Below are 17134 nucleotides of genomic sequence, written 5' to 3' on the forward strand. Positions count from 1 at the left end.
TTATAATTCGAGCACTCCCCAAGCTGACAGATCCCCAGGTTAACCTGCTGTTTTGACCTGATTTAAGAATGGATTTGTCAATTATGGTTCTGAAATGTGACTTTTAAATGCCCTGTCATGTTGTGGCACTGATCAGGGCTGGAGGGCTGTGAATGGAGTGGGGTGGGGCATCAGTCTGGGTGTGGAGGTGCTGTTTTTACAATTCTCAACTCTGAAGAGGTTAACTTGGAGATTTGTCAGCTTGGTCCACACTGTTTCTGAGCTTATTTTCTCTTCTGATCTAACCCTGGAACTAGAAGAATGACAGTGTTCTGGACAAAAACAAAGCAGATGTGGGAAGATTGGAATAGAAAGGAAAGTACAAATTCAGTGTAGGCAGAGCAGAGTGTTTCCAAAGCCCTGGTTTAGTTGTTTCCCTGGCCTAGATAAGCACAAGGCAAAGGGACTTCTGCTCCCTTGTGCTAAGATTTTGTTGGGTCAGCTTTTAGCTGAGCATCTCTTGTACAGCTGAGCTCTATTGCTGTGGCCAAGGGGACTGGCCACAGTCACTTATTAAAATGGTGAGGAGAGGATGTAACAACAGCCTAACCCATTAGTGATTTTTTAAAAAAATTATTCTAGTTATCTTGATCAAAAGCGGGATTGATGGCAAGTTGAAGCATGCATCTGACCAAGGACTTGCCAGGATAGTTACACTCGTGCCTGTGAAGGATGTCCCACGCCTTGGCATGCAGCAAGATATGTTCCCAGCACAATTCTTACATAACACAGGCTGCCCCTCTCCACATCCTTTCCTTGCTGGTTTGTCAAGCCCTGTTTTTAGAGCTGACACTGCCCATGCTGTCCCTTGTCTCTACCATGGGACAAGTCCAGCCTCCTGAATTCTCTTTCCAGCCCCTCAAGGAATAAGCAGCAGTATTTAAAGCCTTGGCTCCCAGGAAGACCATGTTGGTTGCAGTGACTGCACTTAACTACAGCAAGGAGTGAGTACTACAGGTTCCTCTGCCTCACATGATCCTTGATCTGCTCTTCCTCTCTCTTTTCAGATCTCTCCCTCACTCTGCTCTTGGCTGGGGAGCTGAACTCTTAGGACTCTTCTGCTTTCTAACAGAGCAGCCTCAGCAGAGCAGACCTGGCTGAGACACTGTGGCCACAACACAGTTTGTGGCACACCACAAGCTCCAGAGCTGGCCCTGCTCCTCAGGAACTCCTGGGTCCCTCACCCCAGCACAAGTAACGGTGGTGAGGATTCCTCTGAAATTGTGTGAGTGCATACCCAGGGGAGGTGGCTGAGGCACCTCCTGTGGAACAATCTTCAATATTGCATAGTTTTCATTCAATAAAGGTCAGTGTTTGGGGATTAGGTGTCAAGCACGAAACACTGGAGCCCCCAATTCTGTTGTTGTTGACAGGGCAATGCTGCTTTAAGCAATTACCAGGCCTCCACTGTAATTGTGACTCTCATGGTGTCACCACTGCAAGGGTGGTTCAGGCTTGAACCTGGACCTGTAATTTAGTGTCCAGTTTCTGTGGTGTGTTTAATCCAGGCCATCTGGCTCAGCTGGTTTGCAGCCTGCAGCCTGATTCATGTTTTTGTCAGACAGGTAGCCCAGCAGTGCTGCAGTATCACCAAGTGCCTGGATAAGGCAGATGTCCCCCCAGAGACCCTCTAGGGAAGGGGATTTTGGCTTCCTACAGTGCTAACACTCCTGGGCACAGCTTCCCAAAAGCCTTAGCAGCAAAAACTACCTGTGAGCTCTGTGTGCCTCAGACCTGGCAGCTCTACCTGCCCCTGCTTGTGCCAAATTTGCCTCGTCTGCCACAGCAGTGACATGCTCACAGCCTGGGCATGTGGTTACTGGTGATACCTCATGCCCCAGTTTCCAGGATGGGTGAGGAGGGTGTCCTTGTTTGACTTAAGCTACTTATGCAATTCAAGTGGCAAATCTGTAAATAAAAGCTAAATTCACGCTGTGCTGATGGCTTATTTATGCTGGTATCATCCTCTGCCAGGGAAAACATGCATGATTTTGTACTGGAAGTGCTGACATACTTGACCCTCAGTCTGGGGACAGGGTTTGTGTCCCCTGTCCTGAGTGGGACCTGCTGCTGCTCACTTTCCCTTGTGCTTTTTGAGGCAGCAATGCTCTGAGTGCTGCAGGGGTGGTTAAACCAACACACAGCAATCCCCCTGCCTTTCCCCAGAATCTGTGCTGATTCTGTTCCATCTGTTCCCTCTCCCTGTGCATGCTCTGGGTCAAACCATGGCTGACCCAGCTCCAGCACTGCTGGGACCCAGTCCTACCCCAGGATGGGCTTCAGCACTGTCTAACAGGCCCAGAGCAGGAATATTGCAAACCTAAGAGTCCCTTATCATTTCTGCTCAGAAACCTGGCAGTGAAGTGCACAAGGACTGCAGCTTGGGTTTACCAGGCTTGATGGTCTTACTTTAATGCAATAATATAATTCCTGCTGCCTTGCACCATGCTTGTTGGCACTGTTGGCCTTGGGTGGCAGGAGTGATGTGGCATGCAAAATAAACCTCTCTTAGTGCTTTTCCTTCCCCTTCCCCTTCTCTGCCACTTTGCCAGGATCCTCCTTGACAAATTAACCAATACTTTCCTCTGCTGGGGGCTGAAATAATGCTCTTCTTGTTTCCTGCCCTGTGATCTGTGTCCTTTCCAATGTTACAGCAGCAGACAGAGTGATGCTGGGACAATATGCTTGGGGGAGGGAAGATCTGAACCAGGAAAGCTGCAGGCAGAGAGGGCATTGTTCCTGGGCTGGGGGCTCTCAGGCTGGGACTCCTCACCTGCCTCAGGCTGTGCTTCCCACTGCCACGCTGGCTCTGCTGCCTCTGACCTGGGCAGTGCCCTTCAGTGCTCCTGCAGCCTGGAATCACCCGAGGGAGCACCCAGGGGTGCTCATTCCAGCACTCTCAGGAGAACATTTCACCCACTGCAAACACCTGAGGCCGAGCTGGAGCAGCTCTGGGAGCTGTGCTCCAAGTGCACCAGCTCCTTCCATCCTGCCTGGCTCACAGCAGCTGATTTCTTGTGGGGCCCTCTGCTCCACACCATGGGAGGAGACTGAGAATGAAAGGACCCAATTTCCTACAAGGAGCTGCTGTGTATGTAAATGTAATGCTGTGGATGGATCAATGTAAAACAGGGAGCTCTGTAGGAATAACAGCCAGACACTGAATTCTCTCTAACTTGTGCTGCTTTGCTTTCACAGAGCACAGTCAAAAATGCCCTTAGTGGCCACCTTGGTGTTCCCCAGGAGTCCTCTCTGTGCCTGGTCGGCTCTGAGAGCGCTTCCCTGGGAGCTGTCACCGTGCCTGCCTTGGGGAATGGTTTTAGTGCTGTATTTTGCCCTGTATTTCCCAAGACACAGATCCCAGGCCCTTCAAAGTTTGCAGTGCTGAGGAACTGAGCCCCACAGGAATGAAAAAAGGGAGATGAGCACAGAAAAGTGCAATAGACTCGAATGAAGTGAGAGACTGCTGTAGGTTCATTTGAGCAAGAGATGTGCCACTACCCTTAAGAAATAATTGTTAAGGAGGAAGAGAGAAGGGAATGGGAAAACTTAAAGAACCTGAAGTAATTTAAGATGCTAAAATTAATGACTATTAGCTTCTGCTTTGGTGCTCATCCTAGCACCCTGAAGAACAATCAAGTATCTCAATTTTCTACTTAACTAGTGCACTCTCTCCATGCAAATCATGGAAAACTATTGATGCAGCAGCAGCACAAGATGCCCCTTCCACCCACCTCCTTTTGAGAAGAAGACAGGAATGTGTGGGTGCTTCCAAACTGGGAATGGGTTAGATAATTCCTTTGCTGAGCTGAACTCAGCAGGATTGGGGTTTGAGGTACCGGGGTCCACATTGTGCTGTCTGCTGCTGCCAGTATCAAGATTTTGGAGTAAGGAATGGGATGTTGAAAGATATTGTCTGTCTTTGGCACAGGGATAAGAACTATGTTTTATTAAGTAATGGTAGTACAGTACAAAAATATGATTGTATACAATCTGTGAAAAATATGGCACCACTGAATACAGCCTTTTCTCCTTTTGTAAGTTCCTTTCTTTTAATAAATACGCATTGTAAATGCTTCTAACCTTTTTTCTACCAGCATTGGGAAATGAAATAAAGTCTTTAAATCACAGTCAAGATAAAGGGCAGCCAACAGTGTAATTTGAATTGTCTTGGCTTTGCTTTAAAATGAAAGACCTTCAGAAGAATAAGAAAAATCTTCCAGAAAAGTCTGAGGAAAACAAAGCCAAAAAAAGTTCTCACATTGGAAGATGTGAGAATATTCAGAGTTTGAAATTGTTTGATGATTTTAGGAGCAGTCTCCCAGGTCTGACAAGAAAAGGCTTCTAGGACAGGAGGATTGGGGTCACCACCAGGGCCATGGAGGGAATGACCTGAGTGTTCCCAGCAGCTGTGGCTTGGCCAAGGCTGAGCTCTGCAGTTTGCACCATCCCTCGTGCTCACTGCTCTGTCCTGGACCCTCTTCAGCACCTCTCTGATTTCCATGGCACTGGGATCCCAGATGGAGCCGGTGTTTAAGTGGGAGAAACTTTTCTGCCTGATCAAAATATAGTAAGCTGGTGGTTTTTTATTCTCGACAATTGTATTTATGTGTAAGGAAAAAGAATTCCTGCTCACAAAGCATTACATCTCCAGCAACATCTGGAAATAATATTTGGGATAAAGCTCTCTTTTTCCAAAGAAGCTGAGGGCAAATTTTTCTCTCTTTACTGCCAAAAACTGCTGGTTTTTTCAGAGGTTTTTCTTCTGAGACTCATTCTTAAGAAGAGATAACAATTACAGAGTTGAATTCCATCGATATGCCTGGAACTTACCCTGCAATATCAAACCTGTGCATTCTTACTAATAAATATAATTGCTGGCACCATTAAAGCAGCCTCCTTTAAAGATGAGATAAGCTATCAAAATGAGTTCTTTTGCAATACAGAGACTAAACACAACCTGGTACAGACAGCAAAAAAACTTTGATTTTGAAAACTACCCAGACCTGCCAGGGGCTCATAGGACAGTCTAAAGTCTTGTCTAGGTGGTGAAACTCTCTGGCAGGACATCTCTGGGACAGTTGTCTGAGCACTGTCACACCTTCACCGAGACTCCCCCGTTTCTTGTTGGGATGTGAGTGCTGCTCACTGCCACCCTGCAGGCAAAATGGCCCAAATGGAAACTGGCTGCTTAAGGAAGAGAAAATAACACTGCTGATGGTGGGCATCAAATGTGCCCAGAGCTTGGCAAAGCTGAACTGGAAGCCGAGACAGGCTGGTAAGAGTGTGATTCTTATTTCAGTCCCTAAACATCCATGGGCTCCACTGGCAGCTGAAGTGCTTCTGTATGGACAAGAAACAACATCTTTCTGATGATTTTTAGTCCCTACATGCCTTCCTCCAGCCTTATTCAGTGCCCAGAAGTGGCACTGGAGCTCTGGTGAAGCAGGAGCTGTGACATAAGTGCATCTGCACCCAGGAGGTCTAGGATGGACACGGGGTTCTTCCATGTACAGCTGGAGCAGAATGAAGTGAGGAGGAAAAGTCTTCCTCCCCCTCGCTCTGCTCCTGCCCTCGGTGTCTGGGTTTGATGAGGACCAAAACTCAGCTAGGTGGGAGGATGGTGCATGGGATTTGTTGAGCTGCAGGCAGCTCCTTTAGGAAGGAAACCTGCAGCCCTGCTGTGCCCTGGGGGGGTGGAAGGTGTGTGAACCACGGCCAGATTGCCCCACTCCAAAGAGCAAGGTCCAGGCATTGGGACAGGGTATTTTTGCCCAAATGACAGCAATTTGAGGTCATTCACCTGCATGAGGAAGGAGCTGTGGTATGTGGGTTGCCAAGCCTCTGCTGTGCTGCCGGGCAGGGAGGGAAATTCCCTGGGTTTGCCTTTCATCTCAGACAAGGACACACCGTTTGAAGCATCGCAAACCGCAGCTGGCACAGCCGGCCCTGGCGCACGCAGGGAGAGTTCAATAATTCAGCAAAAAAGCCCAGAGCCAGCAGCAGACTTGGGCTCCAGCCAAGGCTTGGGACGTTGTCCCAGCATCAAATAACGCCTCTGCTTGAGATCTCCCTTCCTGGGAAAGCACCGTCTGCCAGGGGAAGGAGAAATCCTCAGCCCACAGGTTTTCTGCTGCTCCGGGGGGGGGAAAGGGCTGATGTGCTGGTTCAAGCTCCCACTGCGTGACCCTGTGACCTCTCCCTGTCTCAGCAGTACAAAGGGACTCACAAAACTGGGTGGCCTTTGCCAGAGCATTTGCCCTAGTCCACACAGTGATCACTGTGGTTTTATTCTTTTTTTCTCCCTTTTCCCCTCTCTCTATTCTTGTCCTTTCTTTCTTTCTTTTTTATTCTTTTTCTTTTTTTCCTCTTAAATAAAGTGTGTTTAGTGCTGGTGAAAGGTGCTGAATTGCAGCCTTGCAGATGGATGTTTCTCTACCCAGCCCCAGCAAGCCCTGGTGTTTTCTCTGGTGTTTCTCCTCCTGGCATCATCCCTGTGCAGGACAGCTGGCAGGTCCCAGGCTCTCCTATCCTCTCACCTGCTTCTTTCTATGCTGGCTGGGACCCCCATGGATAAACACGACTCCAACCTCCCATCCCAAGCTTGGGAGGTGCTGACCTGGGCCAGACTGGACTTGGCAGTGCCCCAGGGCAGTTTGCTGTGAGCTATCCCAGCCTCTGCAGGAGGGAGCCTGTCTGCTCCCACAGCCCAGCTCTGCTCCCATCCTGAGCCTGTCTGCTCCCACAGCAAGCAGCAGACCCCCAGCCCAGCTCAGCTCTGCTCCCATCCTGAGCCTGTCTGCTCCCACAGCAAGCAGCAGACCCACAGCCCAGCCCAGCTCTGCTCCCATCCTGAGCAGGAGAGGGAAGACAATGGATGCACCCTGTGGGTGCCACTTTTCCCTCTGCCTTCTTCTGATGCCCAACCCAGACCTGACCCCAAGTGCTTCAGTGCAGACTGATTGTCTCCTCCTCCGTGCTCTCTTTCCCCTCTCTCCCTAAAGTGCAAACAAACACAACAGAGTCACCCCGGGTGCTGCAGCCAGCTCACACCCAGGGGCCCAGAGGGACAAGTGGGACATCAAGCCCTTGGCTTGCCCACAGGCCCCAAGTCAGGCTTTCAAGTAACACCCTAGAGGCGTTTGGCACATTTGTCCCCACCCCAAACACACCAATGCCAACCTGTGCTACCACCTGGGCAAAGAGAAACCCCTTTGCTCACCCCTTCCCACCTCCCTCCCCCCTTTCCCCATCCCCACCAAGCTGTGCCAGCCTCCCCACACCTCTGCCAGGCAGCAGAGAGGGGCAAAGCAGCCTGCTCCATCTTCCCATCCGTGTTAAAGGTAAATGCAGCACCAAAATAGATACAAAAATAGAATTTTGGGTCCGTCGGCCCCGCTTCACTATTAATATAACTGCTATGAAATGTCAGAAAATAAAAGCTACTCTCTCTATACACACCTGCCCCCCACCCCCTATACTGACAGTATTGCCACACGCCCGGTCCTGTCAAAACAGGGCATCAAGATGCCTGTTTTCTCTATATTTTAAATACAATTTCTTCCATCCCCCCATTGTAAACAAACATGGCAGAAAGGGGTTTGGAAAAAAAAAAAAAAAAGAAGAACAAACAATCAAACAAAAAACTATTTTAAAAATCCTTCATCGTTTCTAGTGTTCTGAATAAGATTTCTGCCTCCTGGGACTGGAGTTCTGCCAGGTTGTTTAAAAGGACAGAAGGTACCTGTGATTTCTGATGAAGGCCCTGATGTCCTTCTCGGGTTTCCTTTGGATGCTCTCTGGTGGGGATGAGAGAGATAATGTATTTGCTTTCCTCTATGCAAAAGTCACAAAGTGTTTGATCGGCAAACTCGTGACTAAAAAAAGTAAATATATAAAATAAACAGCAATCCACAGCCTCTTTCTTAAGTTTCCCCATCTATCCAGTTTTCAAAGTGCAAAACCTAGAGAAGCACAGAATTATTTTCTTGAGGTGCTTTTCCCCTTTTGTTAGGGCTTTTTCCCCCCAAGTGCTTGACTGGAATGGCCTTTCTATAGCAAAAGTCAGATAAAGCGTAATTGCAGTAGTTTCTGCACATGGAATCATGAATCATTCCAGTGACTTGAGAATCTAAGCTGTTAATAGGCTAAAAAAAGGATTTTTTTTGTTGGTATTTTTTTTCTTTTGTTTTCTTTTTGCATTATAATTAAGCATGAATATATATTACTATATTACACTGCTTGGATTGCTGGAGCAATCCACACCTTCCTATGCTGTAAAACTAACTCCCACCCTGCGCTCCCCAGATCAAGAGCTTCTTTTCTCCTCCCTGTGCCAGTTGCCCTCAGTTCACATGATTAAAAGTCCCTCCCAGCCCCCCTCCCCACTCTTTTTTTTTTTTTTTTTTTAGTAGATATTGCCGCATTCTTAAATTCATGCATTGCTGCATTGCTATTGCACATATATAAAGGATCGCTCGCTCCCTCCCGGCTGCTGCTCTCCCCTCACTGGTTGTGCACGTCCTCTCTGCGGACGATCTTGTAGATGATCCAGTAGAAGATGTTGAAGATGAGGAAGGCCATGGGGAAGCCGATGCGGGAGATCTTGTCGATCTTCTTGGCCCTCTGGATGAAAAGCTTCCTCATCTCCTCGGGGGAGCGCGACGGCGGCGGCACCGGGTTGGCCGTGTTGTTGTTGTTGGCTCCCTTGACAGAGATGCCATCCTTGGCCTGTAGGCAAGCTGGCCCCATCCCGTAGGCCGTGAAGTTGAACCTGCCTTCGCCGGCTTCGTCCTCCTGGAACAGATTGAGCATGGGACTCTACTTAAAATGAGATATAGGCAGTGCACCCTCGCTATAAGGCTCTCCGCTGACAGCGTCCTGCTCTGCACGGGGGAGGTGCTCCCACCGTGCCCCGGCCTCAGCACCCCCGGGCAAACCCCCTGCTCTTGGGAGACCAGCCTTATAGAGGGGTGCCAGCTGTGTGATGCACAGATGCAAATCAGGGGATCCAGGCACCCCGTGGAGAACAGGACTGGTTATTTCCACCCCGTTGAGGTCTTGGACATATTGAAGGGCTTTGTGGCACTGCTTTCATTTTTCCAGTTGCATCCCCTGTTTTGCTTCTGCCTCTCCCTATCCCCCCCCACCTCCTATCAGCACCTTCTTTGCTTTGCCTGTGTGATTTTAGCTTGCCCAGAAGGAGAGGGCTCCATGTAACTCACGTAGCCAAAGCTGCAGCTGCTTCCTACAGAGTTACATGGATGTGCAGGAGCCAGGAGCTGTCCAGGAAAAGAGCTCTGCAGGCAGCGTGCAACCAGCCCTCACTCGCCTGCCCACAGCACCCCAGAGCCATCCCCATGAGCCAACTTTTAGGTGAGGAACTGAAGTGCCCTTCTGTGGGTCAATGGTAAGACGTGGCTGCTTGTGGTAATGCCATTTTTTGAGAAAAAGTAGAATTTGTGTTCCGATCTAAAGGCAAATGGTGTTGCTGGTTTGTTTTTCTTTTTGGTGAACACTTTTCTGGAATCCCAGAATGATTCAGCCCTATTTTGTTGAACACAGGCATGTAATGACAGGGAAAACCAAGTTTGGCCCAAGTAATTCAAGCAGTGAGTTGCAGAGGCAGAGTCAGAATTCAGAGTCTCTTGACTACAGGTCACCAAGGCTAATTGTAGACCAGTGGCACCAATTAATCATTAACAGAGACTGATCCATGCTGTGTCCCCCAACATTGACCCAGCTGCCTGCCCACTGTGCCCTGCTGCCCCTGCCCCTGTCCTTTGAAGTGTCTTTTCTGGATGGCCCCTGCATCCCACGGGCAGCTGTGTGGGATGGAGGAGCAGGGCACAGAGGACGTTGCCATATCTGAGCAAAACAAAACTGCCCAAATAAAATCAAGTTCTGGCTTTCTGCAACATCCAGAGCTTATGGACTTTCTCATCATGTCTGTAATGCAGGGGTTCAGGTAAATCTACCTCTGCTCTTTTCCCATTGCACAAACAAACACTGGCACATGTCTGGCTTAACCTAAACCGCTCAGTCCTTAATTTACTGGATTTTTTTATCTTTTCATTGCTGAGGGGCCACTGGCTGTGACTTTGTTTTGGCCACTGTGGCTTTGTTTTGGTGAGTGTTGTACCAGGGTTAGAGAAGACAATAGTGCCTTTTTCAAAGTGCCATGTCAAAGGAGAAAGGCAAAGACATCACCAGCCACACTGGGAAGTGTTTCCAAGTACACTCCATGTGGGTCTGATGATGGTGTCATTTTAACCAGACTGGTCCATACCACTGCAACATCTCACTTTTTTAGCCTGGTGTGTCATGCCTAAACCAGTCAGAGCTACTCAGACAAGTCAGGACATCAGGACAGAGCAATTAGTGCCCTTGGCAGCTGCATTAACCCATTTGCATATTAGCAGTCAGCTTAGTTTTCTGATGAGCCTGCAAACCTTGTTCATTTAGCTTTTGCAAGTGTTTCTGTTTATGCTTTGCTCCGATTCAATATCTGTGAGTTTGGGCAGGGACTGTGCTAACAGCCTTGTGTTCAGTGGAACAGCTCTGGCAAATGTATTTTAAACTCATCTGTGTATTGGTGGCTTTTTTTTTTTTATTGTTTTATCAACAGACTGATCTGCATACAACAGCACAGATCCAGAGACAGGATGCCTGAATCCAGATGAACAGATAAATACACTATGGAGGCACCCATGTGGGTGAGGTTAGCTCTGCCTCTATTCAGCAGGCTGCATCTTCTGAACCAAAGCTTTGTTGATTTTGGGATGGCAGAGCCATGCTCTGGTCAGACAAAATCAATTTGTGCTGAGGGTCTCATCTATGACTTCTTTTCCCTTGCATTTGCCCAACACTTTTCATCCCTGGACCTGACTGGATTGAGCACAAATGAACAATTATCTCCTGCTTTGCAGAAGGGATGACTGAAGCAGAGAGAGAAATCCAGAAAAATACAGGGATTCCTGTTCCTCAGCCCCCACTTTGTCCTGGAATGGTAGCAGTTCTGCAAACACACACTGAGAGCTGCTGCAGGACAGGTTAGACCCTGGGAAAGACCTTTAATGGCTGAGACAGTGAAACAATGGGATGGGGGTGGGTTTCTGGATGGGATGGATCATGGAAAGTAGACAAACACCTGTAAGGAACATTTAAGGCAGACTCTGGTGGTCACCTACAGGCTTGCTTGAGATTTTCATCAGCAAAATTGTCTTTGTTTTTTCTGTCCTAGCAAATGTACTGGGTTTTAATGCTCTCCTGAGGGCAGCCTCTCAGGTCTGGTGCTGAAAATTTCCTAACCCCTTTCCTGATTCTACCAGTTAAATAGGGACAGTTTTTAAGTGCCTTTGGCCTTGTGATCACAGACATCTTTTTCTTTCTTTCTAATGTGATCTGTGAGGTGAAGTCTTTGCTGTGGCAGCTCAGCACAAAAGCTGTTGGAGCCCAGGCTGGGAACAGTTGGAGCTGCATGCATGCTCAGACTGGGATTGGGATCAGCCATGGCAGGTAAGCATGGAGCAGGCTAAGGCTAAGAATAAAGCTCTTTCCTTCTAGGAGGAATTTGCAGTCAGTCTGAGAAGCAGATGCTTTTGAACACGGAGATGGCAGAGACAAAAGAGGTGTCACTTACCTCCGGGCTGCTGCAGGCTGTGGTGCTGGGGGTGCTGCTCTCTGACAGACACCCCTCACCTCCCTGCTTGCCTCCCCCAGCCCTGGCTGCAGATTCTGGGGAGGAGAACTCACACCAGAACATTGCTGTGTGAAATTGTCCTGTTGAGAACAACCCTTTTGGCTGGGACTGCTTGGCTAACTAGCCAGACCCAGCTTGCTGTGCTCCTGTGCTCAGCAGGCTGTCAGAGCAGACTCAGTTCACTGAGGCAGCCCTTGGTTTTGGTGTGTGAGCCTCCTTAACATCTCACACAATACTGGGGACTTCCCTGGGGGCTGATGGCTTGGTTCACTTGACCATGGTGTTCTGCTGGCACAGATTTCAGCTGTGTCCTTGTGTATTACCTTATGATGCCTCCTCTTCCTCCTGAACCTGAGCAGCTCTTTGTGCTGCCGAGACACGAAGTTGACGGCAGCGTACTCCAGGAGTGCAGAGAACACAAACAGCAGGCACACGGCCATCCAGATGTCTATGGCCTTCACGTAGGACACCTAGGAGTCAGAGAAAGAGGCAGAAATGGGGTGGCTTCCTTACCCCAATGCATTTTTATTTAGTGTTTTACATGGCTGGCATCTGCTCTTGGAAGCCAGAATCTCGCTCATTTAATGTGAATGTGTTATCAGGTCAATGAAACCCCTCACAGGTTCTTAAGTAGCAATAATTCCACAGCTTTTAATTTATTCAGGCCTTGACTGTGATTGTTTATATTTAATGAAAACAGTAATCCACCATAGCAGAAGCCCTTCATAAAGGGAAGTTCAGTACTATCATAAAAGTAGGATGGTCAAATGACTAAAAGCTAAAATGTAGAGTGCACATCCATGTCTGGTTGTTGCAGGGGTCTGTAAAGTACAGATCTCTTGGTGACTGGGAGCTGTGTGAGTGCTGAATCCTGGGGGAAGTTTTGCTGCTAGTCACAGGGAATTTACAACTTTTTAAGGGTGAGACTGGAATTTGTTCAGTTTTCCCTTAAACTGGAATTGTGCAAAGGCAGCAGGAGGATCTGTGTAGGGATTTCCTTAAGCACTGCCCCCAAAAGGAGCATGATTTCCCTGGTGAAGACAAGGGTGTTCCCTACCTTGGGCAGTGATGCTCGGGAGCCAGAGCTCTGCGTGGTCATGGTGAGCACGGTGGTGATCCCCAGGCCCACACGGGCAGGTGCAGCATCCATGTTGATCCAGAAGGAGATCCAGGAGAGAATGACAATGAGGAGGCTGGGAATGTACATCTGGATCAAGTAATAGCCCATCTGCCTCTCCAGGTGGAAACGAGCTTCTATACAGGTGAACTTGCCTGGGGAGGATGGGAGGTACATGGAAAGTTATTGGTGAGGCACAGTGAGGCTCGGGTTCCCTGCCAGGATCTGGGAATTGTCCTTGCATTGCCTAAACCTGGGTCTTGTTAGGGGAGGAAATGAGCAGCTGTTGTCCTGGGCATGTAGTGATAGGACAAAGGGGAATGGCTTCAAACTGAAAGAGAGAAGGTTTAGATTGGATATTAGGAAGAAATTCTGCCCTGTGAGGGTGGGGAGGCCCTGGCACAGGGTGCCCAGAGAAGCTGTGGCTGCCCCATCCCTGGAAGTGTTCAAGGCCAGGCTGGGTGGGGCTTGGAGCAACCTGGTCCAGTGAAGAGTCCCTGCCCGTGGCAGGGGGCTGTAGCAAAATGGTCTTTAAGGTCCCTTCCAACCCAAACCATTCTAGGATTCTATGAACATTAACATGGCAAAGAAAGCCCTTTGACAGTATATCCTTTGTCACTTAAATTTCAAAGACAAAAGAAGGTTCTAGGAGACAAGATCCTAACCAAACACCCTGAATTGATGCAGTTGTTACTGAGGACAAGAGGGTTTTGCACATTTATGTCCCTTAGCTTTTCATTTGGTCTATATGTTTCTACATGTCTGTTAGCTCTGGAAGTGTAGGACAAGGCCAGAGTGCCATCAGACAGAGCAAGAGACTGGCAAATGCACAATCCTGAATTCCTCTCTACTGAAGCCCTCAGTTAAGGGTTAGCAGCACTGACCTGTGTTGTAGTGCTTCGTGCAGTATCTCAAGTCTTTTTCTTCTTTGAGGATAAACTGAGGCAATGTCAGCCCGTCAGCAACTTGCACTGCTCCTTTTTCTTGCCACTCAAATATGAGATCATTCATTGTGTAGCCAACTGTTGAGAGGAAGGGACAAATGTCATGTGAATCAGGTTAAATACTGGTCTGGAATGGGACAGTTTTGCAGAAGAGGGCTGGGAGGCAGGGGTGCATCCTGGCCTTGCTTGACAGTGCTGTCATGAACGGGATTTGGGTTGAGGCAAAACTGCTTGTTCATGTACTAAGAGCCAGGCCAACCACTTCCACTGGAGCTGCAATGGATTTTCTGCAACAAATAACATTTTTTTTCTTGAATTTGGCTTGCTGAACTGTTTCCTACTGTTTCCAACTTGACTTCTTTCTCTGGAAGAAGCTCATCATCTTTCCCTCCTCTGGGATAAGCAACATGTACAAATGGCAGATGTTCATCCAGAGAGAAAAAATCCCACTTGCAGCTGAGAGCACTTTCACTTCTCTCCTGCAAAGTGAAAGGCCAATGTAAACACAAGCAAGCCAGGGCTCCTCTCATGGGACCTTTTGAGGTTTGGCTTCTCTAGCAAATGTCACATGCTCTGAATGAATGGAAAATCCTAAGCAACAGCTTCTCCAGCAAACCTCCAGTGAAGGCTGGGCTGGAAATGGGTCACAGCTGGGAAAGGACATGGCAGGGGAGAGCAGCAGGGAAAAGAGGCTGTCCCCTCTCCAAAGTGGGGGTGTACACAGGACTCACAGCTTTCTAACTGCATGATGCACGTCTGGACGTCCATGGGGAAGTTCTTCAGGTCCATGGGGCAGGCCAGAGTCAGCGTGATCCTGAGGAGAGAGGAGAGCACAGGGAATGCCAGAGAGTGGGCACTGCTGAGGGCTGAGCCCCTCAGACACACCCAGCTGGGGGAAGGACTGACCATCCATCACCTCCCTGCCTGTGCCCTCACTCTGGCACTGGAAAGCAGCAGAAATGCTGAACATTTGGGTCTGTGTTGCCATTGCCAGCAGAGCCTGCTGCAGATGGCATTTCATGGCAGTGCTGTTTGAGACTGTGTGTAATGAAGGGTTCCCTCACCAAACAGTTCTGCTGCCTTGGTTTCCTGCCTTGCCTCAGGTTCACAGCCTCAGGTTTTCTGCTGGATTAGCAGAAAGCCCAAGCCCACTCTCTGGAACCCCCAGATGCATTTTTTGAGACTGACACTGTTTGTAAGTCTCTGAACAGAACATTTCTGTGTCATAAAAAAATACCAAAAAGAAGTTTGATCGAGAGCATATGTTTGTGTATGGGTAAAGAAAGACTTCAGTGGGATTTTCTGCAGGAAAAATGCCTTGTGCTCAGCCAGTATGGACTCCTGTATCTTCCCAAATTCCTGCAGAGCCCTTGAGACCTTTATTTCTGTCCCCATTTTCTACTAGGTGCAGGCTGCATTTTCTCTGTTATATTGCTGTGCTGCTCTGGACCATGATCTATGCTTAAAATGTTTGGTTGGTTCAACAAGCTGATATGAAATTATTTGCTCCAGATAGTTAGACTTGAGTTATTTGGTTTGATAATGTTGAAAATGCTGTTCCCTGAAGTGTTTAGGGTTTTCAGCTTTTTGCCTTGATGTAGAAATAGCAGAATTTCCCAGGAGACAGAAATTGAATTTTTCTATCATCAGACCTACAAGAAACTTATCAGGAGGGGAAGATACTTTAATTTAAAATCTTATGTTAGAAATTCTCAGTTGAAGTTTTGAGGCATGTTGGGACAAGAAGATGTGACAAAGCCCACATTCTTGTAAATGCCTTGTCTAGAGTTTGATTATTGCAAATAGTAGTAGCAAAGAACCAGTTAGAAAACGGCAGAGCACCTTATAGAGATTTTTTTTAGAGGGAAAAACTATTTTCCCTTCTGGAAATCCTTTGCATTTACAATGTGCTCTTCTTAAGGAATGTCCTCTTTCTTTTTAATTTTCACAGGAAAATGTGCTTACAAAGAAACCTATATTTTCATCTGGAGATGAGTGAGACTGGAAAGTTGTTCTCCTGTGCATTAATCCCTCCTCTAACAGAAGAAAAGAAGATAAAAACCTTGGTGGAGTCTTGGTGGAGTCGCCTCACCTGATGCTGTAGAGGACGTTGCCGTTCCGGGAGATCCTCAGCAGCTTGTTGTCCGTGGTGATCTCGTGGAAGTGAGCCCCCTTCTCGTTAGCAAAGAACAAGTCAGGCTTCCAGATGGAGTCCAGCATGGAGGGGTCCAGGTCCAGGGAGTCGTCGGGGTACTCGTTGTAGGCCAGCCGGGGGTCGTTCCACTGCTGCCGCAGGAAGATGTTCACCCTGTAGTCCTGCACACAGACACACAGCAGAGCTCAGAGCAGCCTCCAGGGGCTGCCAGCACTGAAATGGGCCCAAAAGGAGCCAGGCCTATGGTTCCCAAGCTATGCCAAGTGTTTTTGGTGTTATTATTTGGTGTTATTAATTTTTAGCTTCGTAGCTTGCAGCTATGTCATAGCATGAGCAGCTGCCTGTCTCTGCATCCCCCTGTTACAGCAGTTGTCAGCTGTGTGGGAAGTGTCAGGACCTCTCTGTCTGAACCCTGGGGCTGCAGAGACAACGAGCAGTTGTGGAGGTCAGAATGGCCACTGTCAGCAGGAGGATGTCCCAGAAGATTAAAGTGGGGAAAGAAACTGAAACCAGTTTCCTTTCAGTGCTGAGCTGTCCCATATTGTGACTATGCGTGGTTTCCTCAGCCCTGGGAAAGGGAAATGCACAGTGAGGTAGGTTGTGCATGAAAGAGAAATTCCCCATGTGTCTGCTAATATAAGGATAACTCAGATGAGCTGGTGGGAGCAGCTGCCCCTGGTTAGAGTTTATGAACAGGAAAGGGATATGCTTGAAATCTGCACTCGTAATCCTGAGTGTTCTGGGTTCCCCTCTCTAATGTCAAAATGCCATAAAGGCAACAGATTTTATAGGATGACCATCTTCCTTAATTGAAGGTAGTCCCTCAGCACTATGCAAAATTATACTTGCTTCATAACCACAAGTCTTACAGCTCCCCTAAGTTCCCCAGGTTAAGGCTGGCTGCTGAGGCTGAATTCAGACACTACTGGAAAATTAGAAGCAATTTCTCTTCTCCCTGTCTGACCAACAGCTTCCCAGGGTGATCTACACACTCCTTTTCTGACTTTCAGATAAGAAAGTGAGCCAACAAATTGAAACGGGGAGAGGACGTGCCAGCCATCAGGAGAGGGGTGAAATCTCCACAACCATAAATTAATTGACATTTTCTAAGTATAGAGGCAGACTGCGTGTGAAGAGCAACATATAATAAACCAATTCCACTGCCCAGGCCCAAATGA

General features: G+C 48.1%; 1 protein-coding gene across 4 annotated transcripts in view; it reads right to left on the minus strand.

Moving 5' to 3' along the window:
- Positions 1–7438: 7438 nt before the first annotated feature.
- The window catches only part of GLRA1 (glycine receptor alpha 1), a 38793-nt gene continuing 29097 nt past the window's right edge, over positions 7439–17134 (minus strand). The window contains exons 3-9 of one of the 4 annotated variants that reach the window (XM_063413713.1): positions 15894–16117; positions 14533–14615; positions 13742–13879; positions 12798–13012; positions 12064–12210; positions 11413–11428; positions 7439–8825 (exon numbers count right to left, since the gene is read on the minus strand). In XM_063413713.1, coding sequence (XP_063269783.1) covers positions 8545–8825; positions 11413–11428; positions 12064–12210; positions 12798–13012; positions 13742–13879; positions 14533–14615; positions 15894–16117 — 1104 coding nt within the window. In that variant the 3' untranslated portion in view covers positions 7439–8544. Of the gene's footprint in view, positions 8860–11412; positions 11429–12063; positions 12211–12797; positions 13013–13741; positions 13880–14532; positions 14616–15893; positions 16118–17134 lie in introns of all 4 variants that reach the window. The other 3 variants (XM_063413712.1, XM_063413715.1, XM_063413714.1) reach the window with 3 other exon arrangements.

The sequence above is a fragment of the Prinia subflava genome, chromosome 16 (genome assembly GCF_021018805.1).
Source record: "Prinia subflava isolate CZ2003 ecotype Zambia chromosome 16, Cam_Psub_1.2, whole genome shotgun sequence".
NCBI lineage: Eukaryota > Metazoa > Chordata > Aves > Passeriformes > Cisticolidae > Prinia > Prinia subflava.